The sequence below is a fragment of the Muscardinus avellanarius genome (genome assembly GCF_963383645.1).
Source record: "Muscardinus avellanarius genome assembly, chromosome: X".
NCBI lineage: Eukaryota > Metazoa > Chordata > Mammalia > Rodentia > Gliridae > Muscardinus > Muscardinus avellanarius.
The window spans coordinates 52255009-52278179 of record NC_137792.1 but is presented as its reverse complement, the minus strand read 5'-3'; the positions used below and the strand labels follow the sequence as shown (position 1 = coordinate 52278179).

At 45.2% G+C, this 23171-nt stretch overlaps 1 protein-coding gene across 1 annotated transcript; it reads left to right on the top strand.

Annotated features, from left to right (window-relative positions):
• Positions 1-532: 532 nt before the first annotated feature.
• Positions 533-13961, top strand: GABRQ (gamma-aminobutyric acid type A receptor subunit theta; the record flags this gene model as incomplete). The annotated part of the gene is made up of 9 exons (XM_080718584.1): positions 533-681; positions 2615-2703; positions 7467-7534; positions 8729-8949; positions 10055-10137; positions 10628-10765; positions 11106-11258; positions 12266-12522; positions 13230-13961. 9 exons carry the CDS (start codon positions 533-535, stop codon positions 13959-13961), a joined length of 1890 nt encoding a protein of 629 aa, XP_080574710.1.
• Positions 13962-23171: the final 9210 nt, after the last annotated feature.

The following is a 23171-nucleotide window of genomic DNA, read 5'->3' as shown; positions in this document are numbered from 1 at the left end:
TGCCCCTGGTGCTAACCCTGGCCTTTCTAGCAACAGTCCCCTACACCCGTCCAGCGGCTGAGCCCCGCCCCTGTCAGTGTCTGGAGCTGCCGGTGGACAACTGCAGAGGCCTGAAGGGGCGGGGGGCTTGGCGGCGCGCAGGCTGCGGGAGGAGGCGTGAGCGCGCGCCTTTTTGTGCGGCTCCTGGAACCCGCCCGATTGGCTGAGCCGTTGCTGCCGTCGGAGTGGGCGGAGTCAGCCGCGCGCGCCGCTCGGTGCCCAGTCGTTGCCTGAAGCGGTCGCAGACGGAGCGCACCTCGCGGCTGCTCAGCGCGCCTTAGGGAGCGCTGAGTCGCCGAGAGTCTCAGGCTCTGGGCTGCGAACCGCACTCTCTGTACCCGGTGCCCCATTGCTCTCTCCTTAGAGGCGACTTTTTGAGGAAGAGCTAGCGATCTGGTCCTCTCCGCCTGGGACTCCCTACCCCAACCTAGTCCCTTTCTCCGGCTGTGCGCGGCAGCCTCCCGCGCCCTCCGGTCCCCATAGCGCTGCAGCCATGGGCATCCGAGCCATGCTGCGAGCTGCTGCGCTCCTGCTACTCATCCGGACCTGGCTCGCCGAGAGCAACGAGCCCAGTCCCATCCCAAAATTCCACTTCGAGTTGTCCTCCACCGTGCCCGAAGTCGTCCTGGACCTCTTCAACTGGTAAGAGGGCGACATTAGGCTGGGCTGGCGGGGACTGGGACGTGCAGATGGCCTCGAGTCTCTTGGACGTAGTGGGATGGGGAGGAGGCTCGTAGCCGGACTTGTTATGACCTAGAGTGCAGGCCCTGCCTGCCAGCCCTTGCTGGGGATGGGGTGGGAATGGGGTCGGCCAGTTGAGATCAAGCCCTGTGCTCCAGCCCACCTGTTACTACGGTGCCCGACTGTGCCTTGCGTGTGTCTAAATGGCAGCCTGCGGGGTGGGGGGACTATCTCTCACTCCAGGGTCTACTCAACCATCCCCAAGGACTGAGATCTTGGGAAGCTTTACCCAGTCGCGTTTTTCTACACCTGTGGAATGGAGGGTGTAATTTCTAAAACATGGGAGAGACACCTGCTTGAGTTGGGATAGATGCAAGTGTGTACGTGTGTGTGTGTGTGTGTGTGTGTGTGTGTGTGTGTGTGTGTTGAGGGGTGAGGGACTCTTTCCAATGCCACAAATAGAAATTACTAACTCAACCTCAGAGGAGCTCAGACAGTGTCATCAATGACTATAATGCTTTAACCTTGTGGCCTAGAAAAACATATGAAGATTCAGGTTTTTCTGTGTTTCGTTTGAAGTTTGTTTGGGTCTGCTGGTAGCTGAAGAGATGTTAAGCAGGCTTTACATATAGATCACACTTATATGTTTGTGGTGGCCACGGATCTGGAGTGCTGGCACATGGGGAATGTGTGGTCAGAAACGGGCGGGAATACATTGCTTTAATTTGGGAGTAATTCATGTGCACACTCGGAAATGGTGCAAAATGAAATTTTACAATTGAAGAAGATCAGGAATAATTTTTAAATGGCAAACCACAAATGAACAAGTATTCAGATAAAGGGGGGCAGCTGGGCAAGGTTCCATCCAGCAGACAGGCCTGCAGTGCCCTCAACCTAACATACCAGACTGCGCCACTGAGCACACATGCACACACACACACACACACACACACACACACACACACACACACACATTTGCAGGGACAATGCGTCAAAGAGTTGCAGTGATGCCCAGGGCCTGTTCTCACTCACAGGCCTGCCTGGGGAAAAGAGCCCCACTGAAGGTCTGAAAGTGTAGGTGAATTGGGTAAGCACACCAGAGACCTCTTGAAAGGCCAGTTCTCTGCTGAGCTGAGCTGGGTCCACTTTCATGTGATCACCCAAAACACCTCCAGGCTGGAAGCACATGCTTAGTGAGAGAGATACCTGTTCCCAGAATGGATCTTTTCAAGGATGGCTCTGAGCCCCCAAGAATCTGAAATGGTTTGGTTCAGTGAGGGCCATAAATCTCTGCTACATTAGCAAGGCGCTCTCTCTGCATTGTATACCATATGCCAAGTCTTAAAAAACAGAGGTGTACAAAAACAAGGTTGATATAAACATGATAATAATGCCCAGATCAAGGTAGGAGAAATGTGACTTTGAGCTAGAGAACATTGGCTTAGCTGGAAGAGAGACACTAAGAGTGAGAGGTGATGTTTCAGGTTCCCCTGGAAGAAGAATCCCCACCAATCTAAAAAACAGGCAACCAGGCTGCTCTGAAGGTGGGGTTCTTTAGGTCATTGAAGTAATGCGATTTTCTGAAGGCCCCCATTGCGCACTCTCTCTCTCTCCTCTGTCTCCACTCCCTCCTCCCCCACCTTGTAGTCCTGCCTGGTAACAGGGATCCAGTCCTCTTGCCCCACCCTCTGGATTAGAGCTGGGAAGGGGGAGGGAAAGGGGAAAGAAGTCTGCGTCACTGCTGTTTGTGGCTGACTCACCGCAGGGAGGGAAAGGAGGGGGAGAGAGCCTATACTCATAGGACTGGACATGTCTGCGTATGCACAGGAGCAGGCAAGGCCCTGGGAAGTCAACCACATTCAACCAGCATTTACTAATGACTTTTCTGTTTCAGCAAAAATTGTGCAAATGAAGCTGTGGTTCAAAAGATTTTGAAAAGGGTGCTGTCAAATTATGATATCCGACTGAGACCAAATTTTGGAGGTAAGACACGTCTGAACACTAGAGGATTTTGTGGTAAGTGGAATAGAGCTAAGACAAAGCCAGCCATTTCTGACCTGCAACATGACTCCAGTCTCTATACCTCTGCATTCCCAAATCCCACCTTCTGGAGCCTTCAGAGACCCCCGACATCAGGCTTTTGCTCTTCCCTGGAAATTTCTCTCACTTTTCTGCTTTTTCATGCAAGTAGCCTTCTGCCCCCTCCTTTGCCTTACAGTGGTGTGGCTGGAGATAGGCTACAGAAATGAGTGTGCAGAACACAGCACCCTGGGCTTCTCAGGATACAGCTTTCTGTTCCATCTGTGGGAAGCAAACACATTCTTTGATTTGAACACGATCTTTGTACTTTGGGCACTCTCTCCATTCAGCTAGTTCAAAACTGAAAGCATAGTCTTCTCTGATTTCCCTAACCCATCTAGGGCTGGGGCACTTCTACCTTGTACCCCTTCCCCAACCCTTCAGCCCCCACCAAGCTCAGTCTATTTAATACACCACACTCAGCCGGGCATGGTGGCACACGCTTGTAATCCTCGCACTTGGGAGGCTGAGACAGGAGGATCACACGGGTTCGAAGCCAGCCTCAGCTACTTAGTGAGGCTCTCAGCAACTTAGTGAGACCTTGTTTCCAAATAAAAAAATTTAAAAAAGGTCTGGGAGTATAGCCCGGAGGTAGAAAGCCTCTGGGTTCCACCCCCAGTACCACCAAAAAAAAAAAAAACCCACCACACTCAGCATGATCTTTATAACATCAGAATACACTGCCCCCACCTATACAGCAGCAGCTGGAGAGATTTGGCTGCTATGGTAGAACTGATGGAGGCACTGTGTTTCAAAACCATTGCCTTGAACCCTGAGCTTTGGCAGGAGCCTCGGAGCTTGTTCCCTCTGAAGTGCCAGGGCAGAAGGCATAGCCCAAGGAATCCAAGGTAAGTGTACACTAGGAAGCTGGGATGAAGAGAGCAGAAAGCATACTCTTTAAATAACCTTACACCCCAAAGAGAGCAGCATCCCTTCACTGTGGATCCCCTAGGGAGTGAGGCCATGGTTTATGAGAATCCAGGTGTCAGAGCACCACCAGCATCCCCTTCACATGGCACTGTCCTTTGCCTCGGTTGTACCAAGCGCTAGTGGGTATGTGCGTGCGCGCGCGCACACACACACACACACACACACACACACACACACACACACACATGCAGGGGACTTACCTGTGGTCCAGGTTAAACAACCTTGTTATTTATTTGAGAATAGAGCAATAAAAAGAGGAGGAGGAAGAAAAGAGATATCAGGAGAAGCCAGGGAAATTTCACAAAGCCACTTCCTTCTGGGCAAGAAAACTAGAGTTCTGCAGTGTTGCAAAAGGTAGCTCCTTGAGGGCTTCCCTAGTCTAGCACCTGGCCTGACATAAGCACCCGCTGGCTTAGAGTGAAGGAATGCAGATATTTTCCTCATTCCTTCACTCATCTGTTCTTTCTCTAGCACTATGACAGATGCTAGGTAGGAAAAAGAGTTGGGGCAGCAAAAGGGAGGAAGTGACTACCCCCACCTTTTTTTCTGCCTTCCTGAGTCTATCAAGAGTACAGTGACAGGATAAAAGGCAGAGGCCATTACCCTAGAGGTAGTAACATTGAGAAACCTGAAGGTTTCTAATTTCTCCCCATTATCTTCTAGGAATGTGGTATACCTTTGCTGAGCTCTTATATCACCTAGCATATAAGGTGGCCCATGTGGGTAGATAAATTGGAAAAAGTCCCCTTCCTTTGAGTTGCATCACTGTGCCAGGTATCTTGGCTTTGTGAGGGGAACGTGAACTGCCCTTCAATGCCCACTCGTCCCTAAACTGGAAGCCCTTGGACAGGTGTCTTTCCTGGCCTTTTAAGTACCCAGCAGTTCACCATAAGGGAAGGACTTGCCTGCATGGGTGGAAAGATCCAGAAAAGCTTTATGCTGGAAAAGGGGACTGGTTTTTTCCTGGCGCCTCTGGAGCTTGTAACCTGCCAAACACAATTTCCATCCTCCAAGGCAGGTGGAGGACCTGAAAGGCTGTAATCAACAACTGTGCTCCTGGAAACCTCTGTCACTTTATAGCACTTTCCTGGGGCCTGTATACAATAGTCCTGAATGTTGAAGTCTGGGCTGTGCCCTAACACAGAGGCCCATTTACTTCTCAGCTGCCATTCATACACATATTCCCAATAGCACTTTGCTCTTTGAAGCATTGGGCTTGGAATAACACATTTTCCTCTTTGCAGCTCAGCTTCTGGGCAGTCAGCCTGCAGGGAAACCAGCAGGCTGAATTGCAACCATCATGCGTATTTCCCTAGCAGCAGTGTGATGTAATACAAAATAATGGCTTTGCTGTGGGGCTGATGTAGACAGCTCTGAGCTGATGAGGAAATCATAAAAATGTATTTGTCTACAGTCCCTTATGGTTTACTACATATTTTTATATGTATTTTTGAGTCTTTCCAGTGGAAAGATCTTTGAGTCTTTCCAGTGGGCAGTGCTGACACCAGACCTGAAGAAAAGTAGAAGGCAGAAGTACACTGATATACAAATTCACACTCCGTCACACTTACACATTAACACACACAATCACCCTCACATATGCATTCACAAGAACACAATTAGGGTTTTATGGATATACATAGAAACACCCACACAAGCACAATCACACACTCACTTATACTCACACACTAACACATTCACATATAAACATGGCCACAAATAAAAATACACACATGAATGTACATATTTACTCCTATACAAACATGATCATAGACATGTTCACACAAATGCATACACATGAATACATGTGTTACTGTGTAAAAACATACTCACATATGCACATATTATCAGACATAAACATGCTCACATGCACAAACACACAAATTCACTCTCATGAAGAAACACATTAACATGCTAAAATGCACACAAACATGCTGATTACATTCATTCACACAAACACATTCACATATACAAATTCATTCACAGGCACAAACATTAGCACACATACACAAACTTACTCAAAAAGATACACACATTTACTTACAATTCACTCACATACATAAATACAGAATAACATACTTATACACAAACACACTCATAGATTCAGACTCACATGTGAATATGCACATTAACACATATATAGATGGACACAGATACACATGAATGGGCTCACACTTCAACTAGCATGCAGATATGCTTAAATACTTCACTCACATATGAACAAATATTAACGCAATTACACATATTCACATATACACATGTGAACATGATCATATATCCACTTAACACAAACATTCCCACATACCCAAATGCATTAGCAAATTGACTCACTTACATAAAGACATGCTTACATATTCATATTCAAATATGCCCATATCCAGGACCATAGCCAAATTCACCCACACATAAACACACATGTTAACACACAACCACAAACATGCCTGCACATTCACATACACAAATAAACATGTACACACTCACATGTATTGACATGCTCACATACACTCAAATCCATTCACAATCTAAAAATGTGTGCAGATACACTAATATGTACATGGACATTAAGATGCTTACACACAAAATAGACCCTTACATTCATTCACAGCATTCCCTCACACAAGCATGATAACATGTTCATTCATACATACGACCATGCTCATAAACATGAATGCATGAACACCTCATGCAATACAAAACATTCATGTCAACACAGTTCATGAACATGCATTCACATACACATGGATATGCTCACAAAAACACTTAACACAATGGTAGACTCACAGACACCCTTATACATATTCACTCCACCACATATATGCTCCAAAACATGCACACACACACATTCACTAATGTATACAGACAGGCTTTCATATTCATTGGCCCACAAACACACATTTCCACACAGCCACACTCATACCTACAGACATGCTCACATATTCACTGCCATCAAACACACACATTCACACACACACATTAATTCTGACACACAAACTCAGATACACATGCTCACACAAATTTGCACATAAACATGCTCTTACTTCACATGCCAACAGGTATGCATGCTTACATGAGCTTGCACATACCTTCCTATATAACATTCTAAAACACAAACATGTTTGTGCATTCACTCTCATATGAAGACACAAATTCACTCACAAGCATAGATGTACTCATATGCATACTCACTACACTGACACATGATGACACATTCGTTCCTCACATGTGAACATCCTCATTCAATTGCTCTTGAACATATGCATACATTTCCTCCCATACAACACACTGAAGCACACAAACATGGTCACACAGTCACTCATAGACACACACACACTCACATTCACTCATAAACATGGACACATTCACATACACTTACACACAACTATAAATTTTGGCTCATGCTTAGGGTTCACTGTTTTTCATCTTTTACCAGAAAACATTTAGAAAAGGAGGGCTTCATTCCCATATTTTCTCTTTGTTTTTCCTTGATCCCTTCCTTTCAGCATATGACTAGCCAGGCCTTCCCTAAAGTGTCTGACTTGCATTAACCATAAGATCATTGCTCTCATTATCCCCATTTACCCATGAGGAAACTAAAGCTCAGAGAGATCAGGTGAATTATCCAAGATCACACATCTAGCAAGTGTCAAAGCAGATTCAAATCTAGGCATTCCGGCTCCTGAGTCCATGCTCTTAACCTTTATCCCAACCTTTATGTAATAGTGTCTTCCTTATTGTAGGTGCCCCTGTGCCTGTGAAAATATCTATCTATGTCTCCAGCATTGATCAGATCTCCGAAATAAATATGGTAAGTGTGTTGCTTCCAGCCATGGTGTTTGGAACAAGAAGCCTCAGGGTCATAAGCCAACTCCAGTCATTCTGACCTGTGACAGAACTTGCATGAAGGAACAGGGCAGGTTTTGGAAGCTGAAGCCCTGTAATAAGATGTGGATCATTTGAATCCCCAAAATTCAGTTCTAGATGGACTAGAGATTTAAAAGTGAAAAGCTCATGAAACTTTCAAGAGATCATATAGAACACTGTCTTTGTGTCTTGGAGTAGGTAAAAAGTTCTTTTAAAAGGCACAGAAACCACAAACCATAAAAATAAGTACTGGTAACTTCAACTGTATTAAAATTCTTTCTAGCCAAAAACCTCTGAAATCTTGATTTTTGTAAAATAAAACCACTGTGGCAAGTGTAAAATGATAAGTCAAAATAGACGATATTTCCAACACAAAGCATCGATGTCCAAAATATGCACAATAATTCTTCTGGGTTAATGAGAATAATTCTAAAACTAATAGAAAAATAATTAGAAAATGTGAACAGGAATTTCACTTTCATGAAGAAAAGTAAATAGCTGATAAACATAGGAAAAGATCATTGACCTTTTTAGTAATCAGTGAAATGCAAAATGAAACCACAGTGAGAACCCCTGTGTACATACTTACCAGATTAGCAAAAATGTCTCTGTTGATGAAACAGAAGCATTGGAAACCCTCATGTCCTAAGCACAAGAGGAAACTGCAACTGTAAAATTATGCACATCAGCCTCAGTGAATCTAACAAATATACTAATGAGTAAAATAAACAATAAGTGCATACAGTATGATTCCATTTGGATAAAATGCAAACAATAGGTACAAATATGCATTATATTTTCTAGAAATGTGCATGTAGACAATAAAACTAACCCAAATCAAGGGAATTATCAGGAAATCTAGAATAATAGTTACTTCTGGAAGTGTGGAAAGTATGACCTGAAAGGGCCCCATGGAGATATGAAAGTTACTGGTTATGTTCTGTTTCTTAGCCTGGGTTTTATTTACAGAAGGTTCATTTTATTATTCTCTCTTAAACATGAATATAATTCATGTACTCATCTATATTTACAACCTGTTTCATACATTTGTGCATGAGTACTTTTGCACATATACACACTCAGAACAGATTGCTGGATAACCTAACTTAAAATTGGGATTTACTTTTCTCTTCCCCAGGACTACACAATCACCATGTTTTTTCATCAGACCTGGAAGGATTCACGTTTAGCATACTATGAGACCAACCTGAACCTGACCCTGGACTATCGGATGCATGAGAAGCTGTGGGTTCCTGACTGCTACTTTATAAACAGCAAGGATGCTTATTTGCATGATGTGACTGTGGAAAATCGCATCTTTCAGCTTCACCCAGATGGAACAGTGCGATATGGCATCCGGTGAGTCCCTTTGGGGTCTGGGGACATCCCAGCAGGTTTCTCTCTTCCCTGAGCATATCCCATAAACACACTCTAAGGAACACACAGAGGAGTTCATTGCCTTCCAATGACGTTGCACTGTCCCTTCCTGGACATTTTCAGAGTTTCCTACAGACACCCCTTGCCGCCCTTTCCCTAAACCTTGCCTTCCTCTCTTCCTTCTTTCTAGAGTGGCCCTTTCTCATTTTCCACCAGTTGTCTAAACACAATCATGAGGGGGAAACTTAGCTCAGAAATATCTCCAATAGATATCTGGCAGGTTCAGGGCTGGCAGTTGTTTCTTTTTCTCTGGAGTGTCCTTGCTCCATTCCATTCTGTCTTTCTTCTCCCATCCACTTTCTCATGGGCCAGGGCTCTGGAGTCAGTTAACAGGGAGCTGATCACTGACCACTGATAATAATTTAAAGGGGGCATCAGCTGATTAATGCCACCTGGGAGATTCATAAAGGGGAGCAACACACACACACACACACACACACACACACACACACACACAATCCAATACACAAAATAGTAATTGCCTCAAGGATTAACAGTGACTAAACTATGTTAGCAGATGGGAGGGGCAGGACAAGGAAGGTTGGGCTTTTGTCACTGTCTTCTTTTTCACTGGTCACTTCCTTGGCTTCTCCAATGCCATTTGCTCTTCAGATTCCTCTCACAGGTGCACCACATAGCAACATAAAGCTCCTGTCCACTTAATTTTGCTAGTTCCCAGTACCACGTAGGCCTGCACCTCTGATATGTACAGCATACATGCAGCCTCTCTGTCATACATGGCTTTCTCTTGATGGTATTGCTGCTGATTTAGCAAGAACTTTCTGTCTTTGCATTCATTCTCTCAAGGGCCCTTCCCATTCTGACATCCTGCCATACATCTGGTTTTTGTTTCAGTTGCTGCCAGTTCTCTTGGTTTCTTTGCCTCATTCCAGTTCTCTGCCTATCTTGCCTACACGTAGGTCACTCCTTCAGTAACTCTTGCCTTGCCACTCCTAAAGCAGCTGCAGGAATGACTGCCAGCCTAGACTTCATTCACTTCTTCCTTCCTTTTTGTTTTCCTTGACAGACTCACCACCACAGCAGCCTGTTCCCTGGATCTGCATAAATTCCCTATGGACAAGCAGGCCTGCAAGCTGGAGGTGGAGAGCTGTACGTATTTCTCCTGCAGCCATGGTGTTCAGGAAACCACAGGCAGGATGGATGGGGAGGGGACAGTGTATCTCATTTATTCCCTTCCTTTCCCTATTCTCTCTCTCCTGAATATATATTTGATTGACAGATAAATGCCAAAAACATAGATGAAAGATACTTATAGATGATGGATAGATAGATGCATATATGTGGCATATATGCATGTATGTGGGAACAGGTGGCCTTTAGTCCTCTTGGGAAATAATACCTTGCTGTTGGGAAACTGTACAAACTTGTGGGTAGGAATTTGTATTGTTTCTTTGCTACACTTTTCTTTCCTGGCTTAGGAGTTCCAAAGTGAGCATTCTTTTTCCAAGTGCTGAGACTCTCTTCCCAATGCTTGAACCCAGAAAACCACATAGAAAGCCACAACGTTTTTGTTTTCATGGGTGTGAAATCTGCCTGTGCCTGTTTTCTGAGACTAACTCTGTTTCTCTCCCCTTCCCAGATGGTTACTCAGTCGAAGATATCTTACTATCCTGGGAAGATGATGAGAATGCAGTCTACATGACCGAGCAGCTGCAAATCCCTCAGTTTACTTTCTTGGGGAGGACAATTACTAGCAAGGAGGTGTATTTCTACACTGGTGAGTCTGACCCCTTTCTTCTGTCATAACTTGTGGCTCTCTCCCCCCAATCCTACTTCTGTCAAGTCTAGGGCCTCTACCTTTGACCCTACACATTCTGCTACCTCCTTCTACATCCCTCATTCTTGACACATTCTGGGCCCCCTAAGTAAAGTGCAGTGGCTCATCTGTGCAAATAAAGAGTGAGTGTGGAAGCTCTTGGCTTTGTAGCATTCTGTTGATAGGAAGGTTTCATGTTTTGCATGGGACCAACTCCTCACTCCAAATTTCATCTAACATGCAACAAATTAAAGAGGACTTGATGTCTCCCATGGGCCTGACACAGGGCATCTCCTTCTAGGTTCCTATATGCGCCTGATACTGAAGTTCCAGGTCCAGAGAGAAGTGGGAAGCTACCTCGTGCAGGTGTACTGGCCCACTGTCCTCACCACCATTCTCTCTTGGATATCATTCTGGATGAACTATGACTCCTCTGCAGCCCGGGTGACAATCGGTAAGTCTCATCTCTCTTCCAGATCAGAACTGAGGTCATCTTGCTCAGAAAAAAAAAACTGACATGAAGGGATGGGATCTTAGCATGTTAGGCCCAAAACACCAGAATTTCCTTATTTATGGATCACATAAGTACATTTATTAGATAAAAATAGACAGTAAATTTAGATCCAAAAATTCAGTATAATAAACATCAATTAAGCAATATCAAAATGTATTCCTGGGAAGCAGAGGGATCCTAAAGGAACCGCCCTGGACAAATGACTAGTGACATGTAGAAATGTCTATCAGAGTCCAGAGAAGGAAGTGACCCAGGTCTTGAAAGCTAAAACTTCACCAAGAAAGTGTTGTTTGAGGGCAGAAATGTGGCAAAGTAAGACTTGGCATTCCCCAGTGAGGAGATAGTAGGTTAAAGGCATAGGGGCCCTAAAAGGAAGCTGAATCTTAAGAGGCCTGGGGCAGGAAATGTGGAGGTGTGGTGAGCAGAAGAAAGCCAGACTGGGAATATTTGGGGGTCCTTAAGCTTCATATCTAAGTGTGGGGGGCTAGGAAAGTTTTTGAGCAAGGAGCAACCTACAAGACTGGCTCCTAGTTTGGCTTCATCTTTGATAGACTTCTCCACCTCTTTCTTTAGGAGCACATTCTGGACTAAATCTTTACATGTGTGTATTATTTTAGGGTTCACAAAACTTCCTGAGACACTAAAAAAAGTCCTGTGTACTGGAAGGCAAATAGGGCAAGGGAGATGGGGATGGGGATACTGGAGATAGAAATTGCTCTAAACCATGGCTAGAAATTTAGGACTTAATCCTAAGAACAGTGGGACATCACCAAACCAGTGAAGCAAAGCCTTGGTTTAAAGATGGGGGAGAAAGAACAAGGAGAGCACATGGGCAAATGCTCCACCCAGGCACGTCCTTTCCCCTCATCCCATGAGATGTAGGCCCAGTGGCTTGCCAAGAACTTCAGCCACCAGAAGAGACTAAGCCCATGCTGTGTTGTTCATAGGCCTAACTTCAATCCTTGTCCTGACCACCATCGACTCCCATCTACGAGATAAACTCCCCCACATTTCCTGTATCAAGGCCATTGACATCTATATCCTCGTCTGCTTGTTCTTCGTGTTCCTGTCCTTGGTGGAGTATGTCTACATCAACTACCTTTTCTTCAGCCAAGGACCTCGGCGCCATCGTAGGCGACGCAGGAGACCCAGGAGAGTCATTGCCCGCTACCGCTACCAGGAAGTAGTGGTGGGGAATGTGCAGGTTTGACTTTTTGACTGCCAGTCAGCTTTCCCTGAGCATCTCTTGAGCCCACTTTTATTGCTTGACCCTTTCATATTTCTTAGTTCTGCTAATCTTCACACATACATAAAACACGCATGTGCAGCACATACCAACAGCAGATAACAAAGAAGTAAAACTGTTTATCATCACTCCTTTATAAATCATTGTCCAACGTCACAAGGCAAGAAGTGGCAGAGCTAGATTTCTCCAAATCTTTGGGCCAAGTTTGGTCAGCTTCGCATGTTTCCAGGGCAGGCAACGAAGCCGGAAGGGAAGGTGGGCACAGGGAAGCCGAAAGGAAGAGAGACAACAAAGAGGCTGGCCTGCCCACCCCTTCTTCCTTGGCACTTCAGACTCCCAAGGCTATGCTGAGGCTTTTGCTTTGGGCAGTGCCTGCCGAAGCGGCCTCCATCCAGCACACAGAGCTCCTGAGGGAGCAACTGCCCCCAGGGAGACATCAATTTGGCCGACGCCATGACCTTCCCTTGCATGCTAACAGCCTCTTGGTCCTGTTCCTCAGCCCCTTGAGCTCCAGAGATCTCAAGAGGAGATGGCTCTGTCTGTGAAAGAGATCAACAGTAACATTGCAAGTGCTCATGAGGAAAGCCCTTTCCCTCCTCCCTGCCCCCAGTGCATATCCACCTAGGTGACATGAAACTGATGGCCTCTCCATTATCTCCTCAAAGGATGGCCTGTTTAACGTGGAAGACGGAATCGCCTCTCTTCCCACCAGCCTGGTACAGGCCCGCCTGGCAAGCCCGGAAAGCCTCAGCTCTTTGGCGTCTACCTCAGAGCAGGCCCAGCTGGCCACATCAGAAAGCATCAGCTCACTCTCTTCCCTCTCAGGCCTAGCCCAGTTGGCCACTTCAGAGAGCCTGAGTGATCTCCCCTCCACATCCCAGCATGGCTATGGCACTGGTTTTGATGGCTTCCACAGTGATGACACTATCCTTCCTACCATAATCCAAAACCGTGCCGAGGCCCAGGGCTATGATGATGACAAAGATTCCGAAGATGGCCTGAGCGTGGAGGAGAACCGCAGCAGGAAGCTTGGGCTGCGCTTTGGCCAGAGGTGTGTGCGGGAAGCAAGCTGGGACCTTCATAATCTCCAGAATTTACTCGATGACGTCAATGTTGAGAGCGGCTTCCTTGGCCTTCGGGAGCAACGTGAGGGTGATGGTGACAGTATCTGGAGCCTTAATGATGAGGAGCTCATGACCTTTGGTCACGAGAAGGACAGTAGCTCTGAGTCTGAGGACAGTTGCCCCCCAAGTCCTGGCTGCTCCTTCACCGAAGGGTTCTCTTTCCAGCTCTTTAAACCTGACCATGTTCCTAAGGTTGACAGGTGGTCCCGGTTCCTCTTCCCTCTTTCCTTTGGGCTGTTCAACGTTGTTTACTGGCTGTACCATATCTATTAGGTCCCAGTGCCCCAGAGCAGCAGGGACACCACTGTGATCCCTTCTTGGTTTCTTTTGATTTTGTTTTTCCCCTTTTCCATGTTCATTTTTTTGGGGGGTAGTTACTTTGCAAGTTAATTCGTTCCACACTTTAATATCATGAGGTGAGAAGTAGTTGGAAAGGAGCACTTCAGACAAAAGGGAAGGGGTTGAGAAGGAGTCAAAAGTTAACAGAATATTTATTTCCTTGCCTGCTAGAAGACTCTCACCTTTTCAAACACTTCTAACACTGTAAACCTAGAAAAGCCCCTGGAAATGTTTAGATGACAGAGAGGAGGCAGGATGGGGAACAGAGTGTGGTTTATAAACCTTTCTGAGGGCTTTTCTACCCCTTTTTAATTACTTTTATTTTTCCTCCTAGGGGTCATGGACTTGCTCACCTTTTTGCTTAGGGCTTTGTGAAAGAAAGTCAGGTTAAGGTGGGCTGGGCTCGGCTGGGTTGGGCTGTAGAAGGGGTTAGTTAGCCACGGCTCAGAAATGCAGGCAACTGGCTATAGGAAAGTTGGGGAGAGTTTGTAAGTGCCTTTCGCCCACGATTTTGTCTTGTACTTTGCATTGTGGTGCAAGGTTGGAAGAGGAACGTGGGCAGGCAGGGTGCAGAGGGAGATAGCAGGTTTGGCAGGCAATGTCAGGTTAGAGATTGCACAGGTTAAGCTGGCCTCTTTGGAGGTAATAGAACTTCTCTTGCCAGTCTATCTGCTTCAGAATGCCTGACTACAGGGATTCAGTAATCTTTCTAGTCAATAGTCAGCTTTCCATCACAGTGTCAGCATTGAGTTAGGAAAGTTCAGATTTGCTGTTTCACCATCTGATCTAGAATAGCAGATGAGCAACTATTGTGAATCTATATACTAACCCTTTCTATCTGTTTAGTGCGTAATTAGTGTCAACGAGCTCATTGACCCATCACATCGTTGGACCCTCACAGGAGCCCTGTGAGCCAGGGAAGGCAAGCACCTTGTCCTCAGTGTTCCAAAGAAAAAGTGGAACTTGTGTGCCATGCTTGAGAATGCTTACTCTTCCTCCTTATCCTTCTCTCAACTGAAACATCCCCCCTCTTCCATTCCCTTTGCAAAAGGCGGTTTCCAGCAGAGTCAGGCTGCCAGTCTCATCCTACAACAGAAAGAGGCCACTGCCCAGCCAATGATTGGGAACAAAGCAGGTGGAGAGCTGGGCCCTGCTCACCCAGCAGAGCTCCTGATAGAAGTGGGATTGGCCTGTACAGCAACTCACCAAGCAGTGCCAACTCTTTGATGGAGCCCATGAGGGTGTCAGCTCTGTCAAACAATCAACCTATGCCCCCTACTTCCCTAGGCAGCCTCTTTTGCAGCCCCTCATCCCTCTACCCTCCCAACTTTTTACTATGCTTCTGTGTTTGTGTTTCTGTATCTGCATTGAGGTATGTCTATGTGCACATACAGCCATTTGAGAAGTTGTATAGTATCGTATCAGTGTAAATCTATTTTGGTGTGTATAGGAGTGTATCTACAATGTGTGGATGCATGTGTGTGCTTGTGTGGACATACATGAATATATTCTGTGAGCATGTATGTAATAATTGTAATAATGATCTGAATGAGTGTGAAAGGAAGCATGCCTGAAAGTATGTACATTCCCCGTCGGTGACTCTTTTAGAACCACCGGAATTCCCTTGGCCTCTTCACAACATAAGGGGGGCCTTACTTGGCCAGGCTGGTAAGCTGACTATTTCTTTCCAATTCCCCTGTTCCAGGGAGCAAGGTCTCCTGGCTCCCATCCACTCCTCCCACCTCCCTCCCTCCATCTGTGCTGTCTGCTGGATAGAAGATAAAGAGGAAATGTCCATAGTCCTAAGTTGTACAATAGTGCCTCAAGGTCAGAAGTGCTCAATCCTTGGGATAAAATGTGAGTGTGGAGCATTTTGGTTTGGCTCTGGAAGGATATGCTTTGAAGAATAGTTTGTGGGGATAGTCTAAAAATCTTATTGGGAGTAGGCATGTGACATAGACAATGGAGTGGGAAGTTAGAGACTAAAGAGGTGTTTTTTAACCTTTCTAACCCATCCTTTATTCCAGTCACCTTGTGAGCTGGACATATACTTGGGGCTGGTGGCAGTCATAGACAAGTAGGCAGTGAGAAGACACGGCCAAGGGACTGGCTGCCAGCAGCTGCATGCTGAGAAACAAAGGTTCCTATGGTGGCTGCAGGCACAGACTGTGGTGGTAAGCCCATTCAGGGACAGGAATTTAATAGCCCATTCTAAGATGGTTTTTTGGCTGCTAGACTTTAACAAACAGGCGTTGATTTTGGAGTTCTGAAACTCTCTACTTCCACCCCTTCCAGTGAAAGAGTCAGAGGAGCAAGAGGAAGGTGCAAAGGATCCCCAGGTACTGACACACAAGCATATGGTGCCTTTTGCGTGCTCTCTCTCTCTCTCTCTCTCTCTCTCTCTCTCTCTCACACACACACACACACACACACACAAACACACACACATACATACCATGACACATGTGTACACACATGAGTGCACTCACCCTCATCAGTATATACAAATACATGACCAGACATGTACACACTATTCATATATGTCCACACATTCACATAGACATACACACACAACTAAAAATAAGACAAAAACAAAGAACTTATCACCAGAAGGTATAATATTGCCTCTGTATTTTTGGACAATCCACACAGAGAGGTCCAGGTCAAAGGAAAAGCAGTGATCACACATCAGAAGCTCCTGACAGGGTCACTAAAAGGCAAGTTTCCTGGAACCTAACCAGTGCTCAGTTGACTTGGCTTTTGATTGCCAGGACCCTGGAAGGGCTTTGAAACCTGTGGAGAGGGAGTAGTTCACTGGAGTGACACTGTCAATGGAAATGGTAGCAATGGGAACAAAATGAGACAGCAATGAAAAGGAAGGCTGCACAGCACAGAGGAAAGGCAGAGAGGCCACTTGTAAATATCCACATAGCTAGATAGATCATTCCTTACAAAGAATATCTTGCCCTAACGTGCTGCAATGAGAGCAGTTGAACTCCACTGCGACTCATATCTGTGAGGTTATGTTTCAATGTGTGGAGGAGGTTTGGCAAAGACAACTTTTCAGGAACTTGAACCTTTGGAGTTTGCTGTGGCTTTAGTCCTTCTTATTGCCTGAAAATTGCCAGATCTCCCCCTTGTTGTGTTCTGTGTGTGGTCTGTCCTCAGTGTCCTTGTTGAGCCTTGTCCTCAACTGTCCTCACCCCTCCCAGCCATGCAGGTACCCCCCTCCCATTGGCTGCCTACATCCCTTCCTAAATCTTCCCCTACACCAAGTAGCTCTGGAAGTGCACTTGGCCAGGTGCTCTTGGGCTCCATCCAGTTTAAGAACACTTAGTAACTTAGAGTTTGGGCAGAGGGAAGGGCCTTACTGAGGCTGGGATAGAGCAATCCACTTTATTCCACTGTCCACCTTCTCTTCCTTTCCAACCCTGGGAAGGATGCCCCTGTCTATCTTTCCAAAATGTTCTCTTGTTGTGGGGCTATCTGACAAGTTTCCAACCAAGTTCTTGCCCGGTCCATCTTCCACAGTGGGGTGCCTCTGCAGAGGTAGCAGACAATCTGTTGGGTCTTAGTGGAGCTTTTCCAATATATTCTTATAATTTATATCATCTCGTTAATAGCAAGGCTGCAAAGTCATGGCCTATTTAGAGCTGAGTTCTGCCAATACTGGCCATTCCTAATGGGGTTCCTTTATTCTGTAAATACATCTGTTAACCCTTTGAGCTATTAACTACTGAATGCATTCACTAAGTCCTCTACCTGCATGATCCCCTGCTGTGGTGATGCCTGGCATCAAAGGAAATTGTGATTTGTCCTACTGAAAGTGCAGTGTGTTTGTGTTTGTTGTATAATGTCCTGTGATCAATACAAAATCTAAATTAAGCTGTTGGGGGTTCAGGGGAGGGAGGGGAGGGCATTAAAGTATCTCCCTAATGTACACAAAATTATGAAATACTCCAACTGGTCAGGGTCACCTGTATGGACTCCGTTTGTGTGAGACTTTACACCCACCTTCTTGCCAGATTGTGTCCCCAGGGTTAATAGTCTTCAGCAAAGCTGAAGTTGCCAGAACTTAGTGCAACCAGCTGTCATGCCTAACACTGGGTAATACTAGGGGATTTTTCTGAAGGTAATCAAGTCAGTAGCATTCTGGAGGTAGAAAATCACACACACACACGCACGCATACACACACACACATCTTCAGGAGTAGTGCTGGACTTAGGCAGTGAACACCATAAAATGAGGAGGACAAAGACCCATATGACCTGACCCTCAAAAGGGCACAGAGCAGCAGAGCCTCATGAGATGACTGGGTGCCTTCTTTGTCCCCATCTTTGTATGAAAGACCTTGACCAGCCCTGACTTCAAGAAAGTTAAATATGAAGAAACATAAAATTATGCTTCTGAAAAAAATCTACTGAAGTACAATTTTGTAAATAGCAAAAAGGGAAAAATAAATATCAATAATAGCAAATACTCATGGGTCATTGTGTTTCCTCTCTGCTTGTTTGGGAGATATTTGGCCTTTCCACACCTCTACATATCAACCTTCATATACCCTAGGATATTTGAAGCCTTGCTTTTCAAGCAGAAGACAGCAACAATACAGTTGAAATAGTTGACACACTGGAACAAAACCATTCTTGACCATTTAAAACAGAAACGTTAAGACAGTGCAAGCCATTATGTTGCCTAAATACAAGGTAGGCATTTAGTTCCATTGTATGGGGTGGGGTAAGCAGGAAAAGCAGTCTTTGTAAAGACCAATTTTTAAAATTTCCTTTGCTAATGGGGATGTGCAGAATGGAAAGCAGGAAAGCTCTGCATAGGTGGGAAGAGGTCATGCTCAGGTATAAACGATTTGCAGGTCACAGAAACATTTTACTGATGGTACAGAGGGCCCATGTGGCCCACATTCATCAGTGTATCTCTAAGCCCCTTCTAAGGAAATCCTGACATTTTGCAACAGGAACCCTAACCCAATGGCTCTTCCTCTCTGGTGACTTTTGTCCTGATGAAAGCCAGGAGGGTTGTGCTTACTCACCCTGCAAGGACTGCTCTGCTGGTCTGCCCAGAGCTCCAAGTTGGAACCTATGAAATAGAAGAATTTATTGGGTAGTCCTTCTTCTCTAGGGTTCTAAATTAGCAGCCAATGGCAAAATGCCTTGCTCTTCTGACCCGCCCTGCTCTCCCTCATTGGACCCATGTTCCTGACCCTGTTTGTCTACTGATACCCAACCAAAGACCTTGTTAGCTGCAGTGCCCAGGTTCCTTGTCTCACATCTCACACTGAGCCTGGTAGCCCTTGCCAGGCAGATTTTTTCTTTTTTAGTATTTTTTAAAAAATTATTATTTGGTGCATTGTAGTCACAATGGTAGAGGCATACATGTACACATCACTCATTTAGCACTTCTCCAATTTCCACTCCAGCCCCTCCCCCCTTCCTCCTTCTCCAAGCAGACTTATTTTATGGTCAGATTTACATTACTTTCCCAAAGATTCTTTGTGACTGAGAGGCAGAAGTCTCACTTTCAACACCTGGCAGCCTTTCTGCTACTAAAATCTTCCCATGTCATATGGATCACAGGTACCCAAGGAGAGGAGAATATGCAGAAGGGGGACTGTTACAATCAACTTTCCCATCTCTGTGACCAAAGAACAACTTAGAGGAGGAACGATTTATTAGCACTCACAGTTTCAGAGGTTTTAGTCCATAGGACCAGTTCTGAAGCATAAATGGTGGTGGCAGCAGCAGGATGCATGGAAAGTACACTGTACTGAGGCCAGCAGCAGAGAAAGAGCAAGGGCAGGGGCAAGGGGCCTATATAATCCCCAAGGCTATACCACCAATAACTTGTCTCCTCCAGTCACACCCTACATGCCTATATAATAACACCATATATATATATATATATATATATATATATATATATATATATATATATACAAATTATTAATCTATCAATAAAACTTATCTGCTGATGAAACTAAAACTTCACAATTCAATTATGTCACCTCTGACCATTTTCAAATTAACAATGCATGACCTTTTTGCAGGGGACATTTTATATCCAAACCACAAAATGAGCTCAGTTTTCTCAGCACAACTGGAACATGCCGTGAGTTGGTACCTGCCCTTCTACTGGTGAATTTTTGCCACTAATCCAGGTTCTGAAGGTGGCAGAAGACCATGGGTGGAGCCTGGGACACTGTACCATAGACTCCTTCACCTAGAGAGTTGGTGATGCTGGAAAGGGACAGGAAGTGTGACCCAGGCTTTTAGCCATCTTGGCCCAGCTTCTTTTAGGATCCCCTAAGCATCCCTTGGTACCTCCATGGTAATGCCTAACCAATTCAGGTTTCCACAAACTCTCCTACTAACCAGAATCTCCAGAATGAGAGAAGATGGAAATCAGTGAGACAGGTATACTAAGGCAGATATGCTTTGTTTCTTAATAACTTGGAACACATGTTTGTACCAAGATGATTAAAAGTAACAGGTGAGCCGGGCGTGGTGGCGCACACTTGTAATCCCCGCACTTGGGAGGCAGAGACAGGAGGATCGCGCAGGTTCGAAGCCAGCCTTGCACGCTGGCTTAGGAGACCATGTTTCCAAATAAAAATGTAAAAATAGGTGTGGGAGTATAGCCCGGAGGTAGAAGGGCTTCCAGGAACCCCAGTACCACCAAAAAAAGTAACATTCACATGGGACTTCATTCTCCAGTGACCTTCTGTCCAATGGTCTGAAGTATCTCAAAGAGTGATAGAATTTGGACATGAACTCTTTTGTTGGCCAGGCTAAGATTTGCTCCAACAAAATCCAGTCCTGCACTCTTGACTGTAGAATTCTCAGTTTCACTTTCTTTCTCTGTTTTTCTCTCTTGTCCTTTGTTTCTTTTTTTAAAATTTGGGTCCTTAGCTGGGTATGCTGGCACATACTTGTACTCTCAGCATTTGGGAGGCTGATACAGGAGGATCAAAAAAAAAAAGAAAAAGAAAAGACTACTTCAAGTATGTTTTAGATGTAGTGTACCAGTTTATTTCTCTAGGTTTTTTTTCCAGCCAGAACTTTGGCCTATAGACTTGGTTTGAACCAGGTTTTTATTATTATTATTTGGTACTGGGGAAGTAACCCAGGGGCATTCTACCTCTGAGCTACACACCCAGCCCTATTTTTATTCTTTATTTTGAAACAGGGTCTCACTGAGTTGCAGAGGGCCTCCCTAAATAGCTGAGGCTGGTTGTGAACCAGGATCCTCCTGTCTCAGCCTCCTGAATGCTGGGATTACAAGTGTACGCCACCAAGCCCGGCTTCTTGAGGTAGTCTTGAAAGACAGTAGACACCTGGCCTGGGGTCCCATGGGAAAAGGAGTTTCAAAGCTTACTGAAAATAGGAGATGTCACTCTCTCAACCCCTACCACCATTTCTCTCTGGGGTATTCTTTGTGCCCTTGGAAGATACCTTGTTATTTGGGAGCTTCTTCCAGGCCTTTCATTTCCTGCCCCACCTAGTCTCAGCTTGTGCCCACAAATTGAACCATCCCATTTGTCAATCAGCTATGGCCTTTTCTCTTTTTCAGCTGTTTGTAAAAGGCCCACCCCTTATGGCCATAGGTGTGAGGTGGGGAAGAGATATCAGTTTAAATGTGATAGGTGATATGGGGGTCCAAGCAACTTGCTCATGTAGTTACTTGTGCCCTCTAACCCTGAACAGGCTTGAACAGGCTGACACTCTCATCCCTGCTGCTCTCAGCCATCTGGTGGGAGCAGCACAAGAGGAAGCATGGCCTCTGCACAATGCAGCTGTGGCTGCCAAGCAACTTTGCCCTTGATAGCAGCTTCTCATATGGAGATCTGACAGGCATACCTTCATGGCCACCACACAAGCATACCTGTCTATTGCAAATGTTGTTCTATCTCTATAGCAAAACAGGATTTTTAGCCTAATTACTCTAGTTTGGTGTGGGCCAAAGGCTAGGGAGGGTTGCCATCCTGATACACTCCTCAGAGAGGAATATGTGGATCATTTGGTAAAGGAAGTGAGATTCCCACCTTCCATCTCCCATCTTTCCCAGATTCCCACCTTCTCACTTCTTATCTTTCTAATAAAGAAAGGACTCTAAATCTAGCATACCTCCAGACAGTAGCTAACTACATGGAAATGCCCAGTTTGGTATGGGACAATTAGTCAGGGGAAGTTAGGTGCTGCTATGGTGACAATCCCCAAATCCAAGTGACTTAACAAAAATGTTTCAGTCAGTATTCACTGCTGTGACCCAAAATACCTGATGACTACAAGTTAGATGAAGGAAGAATTCTTTGCTTACAGTTATGGAAGTTTCAGAGTTTTCAGTCAATTTTAGGCTGGATCACATCTACAGGGCTCAGGACATAGCAATGGGAAATAGAGTGAGCTAGTAGAGAGGGCAGATCATATATAATCCATAAGGCTGCACTGCCAATGACCTACATCCTCTAGCCACATCTTACCTACTTATGTTACCACCCAATAACTCTATTCATCCATCAATGGAGTTAACCACTGATGAAATTAAACCCTCATGATTTCATTATATCATCACTGAAAAATTGACCAATATATGAGCTCTTCCAGGGAAAATTCTATATCCAAACTCTAATACTGTGTATCCAATGAAGGTCATCAGAGATATGTCTGTTCATTATAACTACTCAGGGACAAGGTGGCAGAGGCATCATTAACCTGTGTTTCTATAATCATTGTATGGGGGAAGGAGAACTAAAAGGTCTTCTACTAGCAATTAAATACTGCAACCAGAAAAGGGCATACCTCATTTCCACTCACAACTCATTAGCAAGAATAACATAGTCCAACTCAACTATAAGGAGCCAGTACATTCAATTTGCTGTGTACCCAGGAGGAGTGAATCACCTATTACTAGTAACAACCATGTGTATTTTCCCTTAAGCCTTGAGGAGATGTTGCTTGACACACAAGGCAGCAACATATGTTGAAGTTCAAAAAGCATTGCCATTCATCTGTGACAGTGGCTGCAGTTCCTGAAGGAGGACATTCTGGCCTCTAGAAGAAGTTGCCCCCTCCCTGTGGATGGGACTCCAATTTATCTTTCAAGTGACTCTGGATCAATCATCACCCTTA